Consider the following 11,034-nt stretch of genomic DNA (forward strand, 5'->3'; position numbering starts at 1 on the left):
AATTTTTCAACTCTTCGGTGCAAGTTTCTTTTGGTTATTTTTGGTTTTCAATATTGACTTCCTCTAATGTAAAATTTTGCCAAATATCAGCGCTGTAAAACACTTGAGAGTAGAGAAATAAACTCCTTGGTAAATTTTTAATCTGCGGTTAGCGTTAATCGGCTTTCGAACAACTGGGCCCTGAAGCCGAAAGTTTAAGGGAATTGACCTCATAGAAAGACTATAACGCTGAAGTTTCGAGTGTTTGACCTTCGCAGAACAAAGAGCTACCGCTCCTCTCACTGTACTGTCAATTAACGTTTTTTAGCGGGCGTCGTGATTGGTGAAAACACACGCTTCGGTCTCGCATCTTTCTTGAAAGGGCTTCATTGATATTAAATTTCATGTCTCTTTGGTTCACGATTTTTGCAGTACACAAGTATGAAGACGGTGGGCGTCAAAGCGGTGGATGATACCTTCAAGGTAAAGAAAAAAAATCTGATCTAATTGAAAGAAAAAAGTGAAACTTCAGTTTTGCGATTGTAACCCATAACTCTGCGGTCTCCATTTTCCATTAGGTGGCCATTCAACCTCTAAGAGACGGCACAGATCTTAGAGAAAACGTCCAAGCATCTCTTGGGAATTTCAGGGTAACGCTTTTTGAGGTCTTATGTATTTTATATATATTCGCAAACGTCAACTGGCTGGTTTTCAGAAGCAACATCTGCAAATAGGATGAAAGTTCTTTACCTTTGTTTTCATACTTAACTGCTCATTTGGGCTTAATATTCATTGAACTGAAATAGCCGACCAGCAACAACCCTAAAAAAATAGACATTTTTACATCGAGAATCACCATCTTTGTTATTGTGTATCCAAACAAGGCTATGACGTAGCAATAGTCAAGTTCCGGCTGAAATGGATGTAAGCTTACGTCATAGCCTCGTTTGCATACACAGAAAAGGATGGCTGTTTTCGATGTAAAAATGTCTCTTTTTGGTGGGCCACTTCGGAAAATACCAAAATGCTCTTTGTTTGTCCCCCCAAATTTTGTATAACCCTTGTTTCTAGTTTCTCTTGGTCCCAAGAAAAAACAAAAACAGTGCTTATGCAAAATTTAGGGGGTACAAGCAAGGAGTATTATGGTATTGACCGAAGTAGCCTCTTAGGCCCAAATGAGTAGTCAGTAGTCAAGTATGACAACACAGGTAAAGAACTTTCGATTCTGAGAAACTTCTTCTAGGCCGTACTTTCCCTTTTGTGGGAGGCGTGGTGGCCTCATGGTTAGTGTGCTCGACTCTGGAGCGAGTGGTCCGGGTTCGGGTCCTGGCCGGGGACATTGTGTTGTGTTCTTGGGCAAGACACTTTACTCCCACGGTGCCTCTCTCCACTCAAGTGTATAAATGGGTACCGGCGAATTTAATGCTGGGGGGCAACCCTGCGATGGACTGGCATCCCATCCAGGAGGGGGAGTAGAAATACTCCTAGTCGCTTCATGCCATGGAAACCGGGATAAGCTCCGGCTTGATGGGCCTTCTGGTTCGTATGCAGAGACTTTACTTTTACCTCTACTTCCCCTTTTAAGGACTGTTTATTTGGTAACAAAAGGTATTAATGATGAAGACGCTTGCGTTTATGCTTGAGTCGCTTGTGAATCCCATCCCTCAATTCTCAACAATGTGCGATTTTCCTCCGTTGTCTCCATGGTAGCTCAGACAAATCTTCGACGCGCGTGGGTTCAAATCCCATCTGGGATACCGAATTTTTTTGTTTGAGTCTCACTTAATCTGTATCCTTTGTTGCAGGAGATCTGCGGGGTAGCTCCGCGTTCCAATCTGAAGCAGTGTATCAGACTTTTAGCTTCTAGATTATGCAGCACATCGGAATTCATGGCTTTAAAGCTTGTTATGAAGGATGAGGTATTGATGAACGCAGGCAGTTGTTTTTCGGGCTGAAAATTTTCTCTTCAATTTTAAAATGCGCTACCTTCCTTAAGCGTATTCTATCGGGGAAATTGTTTGCTTAAATCATACAAAACCGAAAATTTTGATTGGCTTAATTAATGGGATTTGTAACATTGGCAAGAACATCGTACACATTATAAGGTGGTCACGTGAGCGCCTCTTTTTTGGTGGACGAAAACAAAAGATCCGTCTCATTAGCTTCTTTTGTTCATCCGGCATTGCCGTAGCTGTCCTCGTCTCTTAAACTACCAGCGAAGGACTAACGCTCGAGACGTCAGGCCGCAAATATTTCGGCTTACGTTGCTTAATTTGCCTTTATCAAGTCGTTTAATAGAACCAATTTTTTTGTTTTTCCCTCCCCGTCGACACGGCACAAAAGTTTTAGAAACCAGTCTCTTCATTTTTGAGACCATCACTGTCATGTTTAGTAACGTGTTGAAGCACTCTTGTTGTTAACCTTTGTACTCTATTTGTTGCAACAGACTTGTTCTAAAACTTTGCTTTTTTGTGTGTGTGTTGTTCAGTATCCTTACTTCGAGGCTCAAGGCAGCTTACCTGAGATGCTGAAGAAAGCTTTGGCGGCCATAGAACAAGTGAGGAAACTGATGGAGTTTTAGAGCTGTTTCCATCTTTTTCAAACTCTTTTATTTCGACTTGTTTAATAGAATAGACCAATTTCGATATATTAAAATTCAGTCCGAAACAAAAGGCGTCATCTCGAGGCTCTGGGGAATAAACTCATACAAATCCTTATATTTATTCCCCAGAGCCTCGAGATGATGCCTTTGTTTTGGACTGAATTTTAATATATCGAAATTGGTCTATTGCCTAATGCGATTTCGTGGTACTTGACGTCGATGTCACAATATGTCCTCACATAGCCGGCAAAGCAGGCGTATTGTTGTTTTGTTAAGAATTATCGCGCAGACATCTTGGATAGCGAGACTAACAGAGGCCTGAGGCGAGTCAAGAAAATTGCACTCAGTGAGTGGAGGACAGTATATATAATCTTCTACCGGCTGTGTGCTTTCAAAATGGCGGCCCATTACGAACTAGCGTACGCCTCCCAAAAAAACGCCTGCTCTGCTGGCTAGTCCCCACAATGTAGCTTGTACGCTTAAGAAACTCCAGTGTTACTCTTCTGTTAGGCCTAGGGTTAGCAGTACTGTTCTGTTAGGGTGAGGGCCTCATCGGCCCAAAATGTATTGAAAATTAACATTGTGCTTTGAACCGGTCGATCCAGTTTCCTTCTTGCATGTTTACTGAGGTGCGTCTGGAATGTGGCTTTAAAGCATACTTCTGTTTTTAGGTTGTCCAAGACTCCAAAGCTTTAATTGAAACATGTGATTCTGTTCATGAGAAGGTATGTTTCTCGAGATGCCTTAAGTGTTTTCGGGAAAGTTGTGAAACTGTGATCCGCTTGTTTCGATAAACTGTTTTCCAGGAAACAAAAAGGATAATGATGGTAAAGTTTAATGCAGATACAGAGGAAATTGGGGGCACCCGAAAATCTTCGGGCTGTGCAGGCGAGACAAGCGTCTGAATTTGCCCCGAACAGCGGGTCACTTTTCGCTACTTCGAGGGTTCTTGATCCAGAATGAGCTAGCGTTGCATACGAGGTTGTAAATGGCAACACACTCTCCCATTGGCTATAACTAGTCAAAATTAGTGCGTAATCAATATTTTCGTTGCCGATCATCGATGAAACTTTACTTCCCGCCGTAAAATATAACTTGCATGGGCACTTTCGGAAACGACGACGGGTACGGCTGCAAAAACGCCACAAAACAAGTATATCATTGGTTAAAACAAGTCTACTTCATCGTCTACTTCATCGTCCTACATCTTAAAAAGGGACCTTTGAGCAAGACGACGGCGACGGCTAAGAGAACGTTGGCTAAACATATTATTTCCCGTTACAGTAATCATTTTGCGATTACTCCAGGTCGCCCGGCTTGGAAAGTGTGAATACACATTCCACGAATAAAACTGGTGAGAACGGTGTGGATATTTAGACGTAAAATTGAAAATTCATCGTCAGGTGCTCTCGTCCTCCACATGACCTCAAATTTGATCGTTTCACGTCGTTGTCAAGACGAGAACCGGCAAAGAATTGTATCAAAATGTAAAACGCACGTGTAGGGCGTGCATAGCTATTGTTTTTGCTAATTAAACCTATTGTTTTGTGTTGTCCTCGTAGCCTTCGTGGTCGTTTTTGCTTAAGCTCCCTAATTAGGCCCGTTTTAAACGTCGCATTTTACATGTGCCGAATCTAATGCAAATGAGCGAAAACAATAGATTTGTCTCATTTGCATAAGATTTGGCTCATGTAAAATGCGACGGGCCTAAGTCTTGATTAGGGCGTTTGTGCAACTACGATGGCTACAGTTACGTTATTGGTTAAAAGAGGAAACGTCATCGTGCTGTACGTGCGGCACGCATTTTTGTATAGTTCTTGTCCGTGCTTTGCAAAACAACAACTTGACATTACAAATTTAAGGTTTGGACGACAACAAGGGCTTACCAATCTGGTTACAGTATAGTTCATCCATATTGTGCAACGTAAACAAGATGGAATAATTACGAAGTACTTACGATGGTGCTAAGTTTTATTTTGGAGTTAAAAGTAAACTTAACATTCACGGAACAATTACTTTATTGCTTTATTCATTCCGTGAGTTCAAAGTTTGGATTACATTTTAAGTTTAGTTTCTTTGAGCGAAAACCTTATTCACCCAGGTAACCATTCCCCATCAGTTTCAGTATCGGGAGAAGACTGGTAAAGTACTAAGAAAACTCCGTGAACGAAAATGGTTTTGAACTTTTTGTTCGAAAATGATTGGTCAATATCTCCTTTTATTGTTTCAGCTTGTCCAATGCGAGAGAGCTGGCCTTGAATGGCATGTAAGTCACTCGGTTGTTTGTACTTTGTTCGAAACTAACCCTAATAGACCAATTTCGATATATTAAAATTCAGTCCTAAATAAAAGGCATCATATCGAGGCTCTGGGGAATAATCCTAACATTTTTAATATTCCCCAGAGTCTCGAGATGATATCTTTTGTTTTTGACTAAATTTTAATATGTCGAAATTGGTCTATTTGGATTATTGATTTTGTATGGGTTATTATTGTATTTGAGAGGTATTTTCAAATTTTTGTTTGTTTTTTCTTCGTTTCACTCAAGTATAAGGGCGTAATTCCGCACTAGCAGACAAATTTTGAATTGTCCTGGGCAAAACGAACGGACAAAAGTTGTCAGGACAATTTTCGTCTGCGTACTTTGTTTCACCACTGAAACCGCAAATGCTCAACAAATCGGTCAGTCATTCGAATCTGTGAACACTTTGCAAGAAGCGCGCCAAACATTTCATTTGGCGGCAAATGGAGTATGTCAAAATCCTTCAACTTTTTGTATGCCTGTTGCTCTTAAATGTCGCACAAATTTTATACACGACTATTGCTGATGCTGTGCTGTTTTTTGAAGCCTCAAATCCTTCGAAATCAAGTTATGACGCGTGGGATTCCACAGTGTAGGAGACACACCGGGCTCGCAGATACAATCGATACTCCTGCAGCCTTCCAAGACCTAACCAGTCTTGGTTTGAGGTTCACTGCGCCGACCGAAGAATTCCCGACTTTCGGCTTATTTTTCATATACCGGATCCCGGAATAATTAACGTCCATAAAACAAAAGAACAAAGCTAACATAACAATACCTAATCAACAAGGCCTAATCAGAATAACAATGGTTCCTTTTTCTTCCGCCATTTTGGTCCGGTATACGAAAGTCTACCCCGACTTTCGAAAACATCTTTGAATGCATCGACACACCTTTGATGTGTTGTTGAATGTATTACGACCGGCCTTGACAAGTCAAAATACATGTTTGCGTGACTGTATCAGTCCACTTTTTCATTTCACCAGTATTTGTCCTGTTTTTGCCTGGCACAAAATTTGTCCGCGGCTCCTTTGAAAATTTGTCCTCTGCGACCAAAAATTGTGAAGTCGGGACAATCCATCCGCACTGGTAAAACGCAGTTTCGGACCCCAAATTTGTCAAAATAAACAATTTTGTCGCCAGTGCGGAAAGGCCCTAAAGCTGCTCAAAAGGACAAGGAATTTTCAATTTTGAGACGCCTTCAAGTGCCTTAAATTTCAGCACCACAAAACATGTATTTCACGTTGACTGGTTGCGATTTCGCTCCTGAAAGGCGGCGTTAATATTGAAGGCACTTCGCACGGCCGCGTTTTTGAGAGGCATGGGTCTATCCGTCAGTGACGTCACAAGCTGTCTTACATTCCAGTTTTTTAAGAATTTTTGCATTTCAAAGCAGTTTGTGACGTCATCTCAAGGATAGACCCATGCCCCCTACACTAGCTCGTCATGGCACAAACGACCTCTGGTGTTGTTACATTTTGCGGTGCACTAAAATTGGAATTTCGAAGTGAAAACGGCAGAAGATTTTCGAAAGGGGGGAATAGAGTTATCCAGCAAGAAAGAATATACGAGGTCAGAACAGCTGTCTTTGTAGGAGGAACTACAAAGTGCGTGTTTTCATTGTAGGAGGAACTACACAATGCATGTTTTAAAGAAGGAATAAAAGGCAAGCGGCTAACGAAGGTAATGTTCAAAGTGTTCATATTTGCAAGGGAGAGACAATGCCCGTCCAATAAAAGATTAGGCTCTACTTGTTTTTAAATACCTGGGAAGAAAAGCTTTCATGTCAAATATGATTTTTGGGAAATCTTCTAGTCTTAGTCGTTATCTTCCTTGGCACCAATAACCTCAAGCGGCAGGTGGCTCCACAACCTCGTTCCCAGAACCTCAGCCAAGGGAGATGTCCTCGGAACGAGGTTGGTGGCTCCAAATATATGGCATCCAATAAATTGTCCTGAAAGAGGAGGGCATAGATGAAAACAAAGCTGTCGCTTTATACGGTAAAACGCGAAGTCTCAATTGACTGACTGTTAGATGGCTTTGTTGCTTAGTCAAAAGACCAGTGGCTACCCAATCTTAGGGGCATGGGTTTGAAACCCGTTTAAGCCTGGATGTTTCTACCAGGCTTCTCTGCAGCTGCTGTAGTTTCCACATTAACTGCGATGGATCTTTCGCTTTGGGATGTTGAAATTTGTTTAGCTGCATTCTCTATTTTCCGTATTTTTTTCAATGCTCTGTTTGCTCAATCGCGAAGCAGTTCCTCGCGGGTTTTTTTCTAAGTGCTTTTCCTGATGGATAACTGGCTCGCATTTTGTAATCTTTCGAGAAGAACAGATGTGCTGAGCTACCCGTGCGACAAATGATTCCTCGTTCGAACCTGGCGCTCCTGCGTTCCGGGACACAAGTTTCCAATTGTACTTGTAATTATGTTGCTACCTTCAAATCCAGTATTTCCTGCAAATGAATTGTTTTCTGTAATTTTTGGTAAAATGTGCAATTTTCTTAAGTTAATTGGAGTTCAAATTTTAAAAAATCTGGGTGCCTTCTACTAACCAATCAAATGCCAAGACAATTGAGCTTACTGTGGGCCAATCAGCGTTGGTCAATTTTATGGCAGTAAAAAGCTCTGCTTTGTTTTGTCTACCGACATTAGAGTGAGCTCAAGAATTAAGACGGTGTCAGGACTCCATGCTAAAAGGATTCCTCCGATTGCCAATTCTTTTGCCCCGATATTTTCAACCTGGATAACGCGGAGTCCTATTACATGTACAAAGCTTCTGTCTCGCTTCACATCGTTTGACTGAAACTCGCGATTACTTAGGGCTAGTTTTAGTTACCACTTATCGACCTCCTGTCATGTTTTTCTGACTATAGCCGTCTTTCTTCCAGGCCACTGAAAGTTACGCATGGAACATCCGAGTTCTTAAGGGCCAGGCCGAATTACTGTTGAACGCCAAGAGTGAATGCCAAGAATATTTGCGACAGGTGATCTATCTGAATTCTCAAATGCTGTCAGGTTATTTGTCGGGTGCTGGATCTTTCACTTGGACCATAAAGCGTGTTTTGAAATCGAATACGTTTTGACGTTAAAGAATCCACTGACCGTTCGAAAAGAGTCCTTCTTTTGGACGGAAGCATCTTTCACTTCCTTAAGCGATTGCTAACTGCGTAATAAGCAGTTCGACTAAAAATCCCTCAAAACAGTATTGTTGGTTAGCTCTGCAAATCCCCGAGGGGAGTGACGTACTTCACCTCACTAGACTGACCACTCCCCACAAGGGCTATGTAGGACCGACGAAAAATTCAAAGATCGGCGCAACTTTTAAGAATCCAAACTGGCGGAAAGCAAACCAGCTGGCTATGGGGACTACCTGGTAATCGATCACAACGGGTCTTGAGCCCGCGATCTCCGGATCTCAAGGCAAGCGCCTCTACGACTCGGTCTTGCTGCTTCCATGTAAAATGACATTTGATGCGGGTGACAAATGAAAATTGTCGTGTCGATCTTCGTGTAACCTGCGAATACAGCCGAACGCTGTAAGCGGCCGGGGCGATGTGAGTCGGCTGTATTTGCAGGCTACTGTTCGTGCAGTCTGCCCAATTCTTTCCCGTTTTCTGCAAACCCTGGACGCGAATTGATCAATAGCCCTTTTCACGGTTAGTTTTTCTTATTTGCATTACAATGTAATCTAGCATGTATGTGAGGCAATTTCGGGTCATTTTGTAGTTTTAACCCGAAATTGTCTCGCACCCACGTTAGATTACATTGTAATGCAAATGAGAGAAAATAACCGTGAAAAGGGCTATTCTCAAGTTAAATAATAATAGTAATAATAATAATAATAATAATAATAAGCACTTATTGAGGACACTAACGAAATAAACTCAACTTAATTAAATCAATTGAAATCAAGTATTGGTTTTTGTGGAGAGGGGAAAACCGGAGTACCCGTAGAGAAATCTCTCGGAACAGATTAGAGAACCAACAAGCTGAGTCTGGTAATTGAACCCCGGCCACATTGGTGGGAGGGCGAGTGTTGCCACCACTACGCCACCCCTGCATCCCATCACTTCATTTGGTGAACACACAACGGGGATTCAGTCCGCAATCGCTCCAAAAATTGATTGCCCTTTTTAGCCCGGGCAGCTTTCCTCCCAATTCAGTTTCTGGGTAGGTATTCCACTTTTTTTAAAATAAGCGGTTGAATGAAATGGGAAAATCGTGAAAAAGGTTAATTTGCAAGTTTTAATCTGGTCTTCGTTGACTTCGCAATGCTGAAGAAGCGCACCGAAGGGCCGCATAAATTTATCATTGGATGTTCGCGGCTTTTTTCTTTGCATTAGCTCTCCATAGCAATTTACAGTTGCATCTTTCATCAAAACTAAAATACAATGTTCTATTTTCTTTTAGATTCAAGAGGCAACTCTATCTTCTGGTCTTGTGAAGTCTGTAGGCTGTAGTCTCTGACTGCATCTGATTTCCGCTTAAACGCTCTAAACAATTTTATGTACATATCAACGACTGCATAGAGGATCTTTGTTAAAAGCATCTTTGGATTTTTTCCCTGGCTGTATAAATATGGATTTAATCTCACTTGCGTTCGGCGTTTTAGCTTTTAGGGAGAAGTTGATATTCGTTCGTTCCTTGTACAGAAACTCCGAAGTTGTGAAACTGGTTTAGCACGGTTCTTTGATTTGAGACACTTTATCGTGAACATGTTTGTAGCGCGAAATTGCAAATATTAATTCTCGACGTTATCGCTAGTAGCGTCAACTATTTTACTACAGATAGGGGGTCCACTGGTAATTAAAAAATAATAATTTTGCTCAACAGGATGTCAGCTGGATGAAAATTTCCTGTTATCTACTCGTTTAATCTTCTCATTGTTCGCATTTTTGGTCACTTTTCAGCATTTTCATTGCAGAACGGCTTCATAATAACCTACTTAAATGCAATATCGACGTCAAAATCACCCCCTTGCTTTGTTCGTTCTTAAGTTTCGTAGCAATAAGAAATTTTCATCCCAGTCCGTAACTTTATCCAATAATTGTTTCACCCTTTCACCGCCTGACACGGCGCCCATTGGCGAATAAAGCTAGAAAACAATGTTGCGCAAGCAAAGGTTTCTCCGTTTGCGGCCCCAGGAAAGTTTGCTTCCTAAGCAAATGTTTCCTCGTTTGCTCGCCGAGGTAACATTTCGGGAAACAATGTTTCTTCTTTTGCGGAAGCCTTTAGACATTGGAAGGGTTAAAGGGGACGAGTAAAATCGTCTGGCGTTAGAGTAAAATCTGTATATATGTGTGACTCTCACGAAGGATAGGTTTAATATACGTTCAAACAATGTATAGAAAGCTATGTACGACAATACACGGTACACGAAAACCTCTACCACGGTAATTTACAGCTGATAATATTCCTAAGAGATACCTTATCTTATGACAAGCGGGTCGAGCCCTCGATGTGTTTCGGGCCGGCAAAAGCCATTTGTGAAATTGCGACCTGGTTGGGTTTTGACATATTTTCAAACCTTGAAACGCCGTCGTTTGGAAGACGGGCACTTGAGATACGCTCAGTAAGCTCTCTGGCTGCCAAGGCACTGAAACTGTCATCTTTAAATGCCTTCGTAATCTTAATACACCTTATTCCAAAAATGGCCGCGGATACAAATTGGCCCTTGTTGCCAAGTTCAAGATAAAATATTCTTTTGAATTTAAGCTTAAGAACGAGGCATCAAGGGCTAATTTGAATTAAAACAAAAGAATATTTAAATGGCGGCCATTTTGGAATAAAGTGTATAGTGGTGCTGCAGTTATTTGTTCCATAAAAAGTAACTTTACATAAATCTATGGGTGGCTTGTGGTGTGCGACCAGTGGCTAATGCGCTTTCGACCCCTTTTTGACACAATTTGGCAGCATTTTTTTGTGATTATTTATTTTATATCGATTTCTGTACATAATGAAACAAAGAAAATGTCGAAGAGAAGGAAAAGTATTTGTAATTATCTTCTTATCCTACGAGGTAAACTAAAAATAATTAAATCATTGAATGTTAAAAAATATTGTTTTATTGTCTCTTTTTAGAAATAATTTGTTAGTTTTCTTATCATTAGCAAAATAAAAGCTCAAAAATTTTCCCGTCAAATGTTAAGC

General features: G+C 41.1%; 1 protein-coding gene across 1 annotated transcript in view; it reads left to right on the forward strand.

The window, feature by feature from the left end:
* Positions 1–10,941, forward strand: part of LOC138005830 (inactive phospholipase C-like protein 1) — a 47,095-nt gene extending 36,154 nt beyond the window's left edge. Inside the window, exons 24-32 of the mRNA XM_068852007.1 lie at positions 412–462; positions 558–629; positions 1,785–1,898; positions 2,468–2,536; positions 3,253–3,306; positions 4,812–4,847; positions 6,510–6,566; positions 7,773–7,868; positions 9,295–10,941. Of these exons, the coding sequence (XP_068708108.1) occupies positions 412–462; positions 558–629; positions 1,785–1,898; positions 2,468–2,536; positions 3,253–3,306; positions 4,812–4,847; positions 6,510–6,566; positions 7,773–7,868; positions 9,295–9,351 (606 nt within the window). The 3' untranslated portion in view covers positions 9,352–10,941. The remainder of the gene's footprint in view (positions 1–411; positions 463–557; positions 630–1,784; positions 1,899–2,467; positions 2,537–3,252; positions 3,307–4,811; positions 4,848–6,509; positions 6,567–7,772; positions 7,869–9,294) is intronic.
* Positions 10,942–11,034: the final 93 nt, after the last annotated feature.

Source organism: Montipora foliosa, chromosome 1, assembly GCF_036669935.1.
Source record: "Montipora foliosa isolate CH-2021 chromosome 1, ASM3666993v2, whole genome shotgun sequence".
Taxonomy (NCBI): Eukaryota; Metazoa; Cnidaria; class Anthozoa; order Scleractinia; family Acroporidae; genus Montipora; species Montipora foliosa.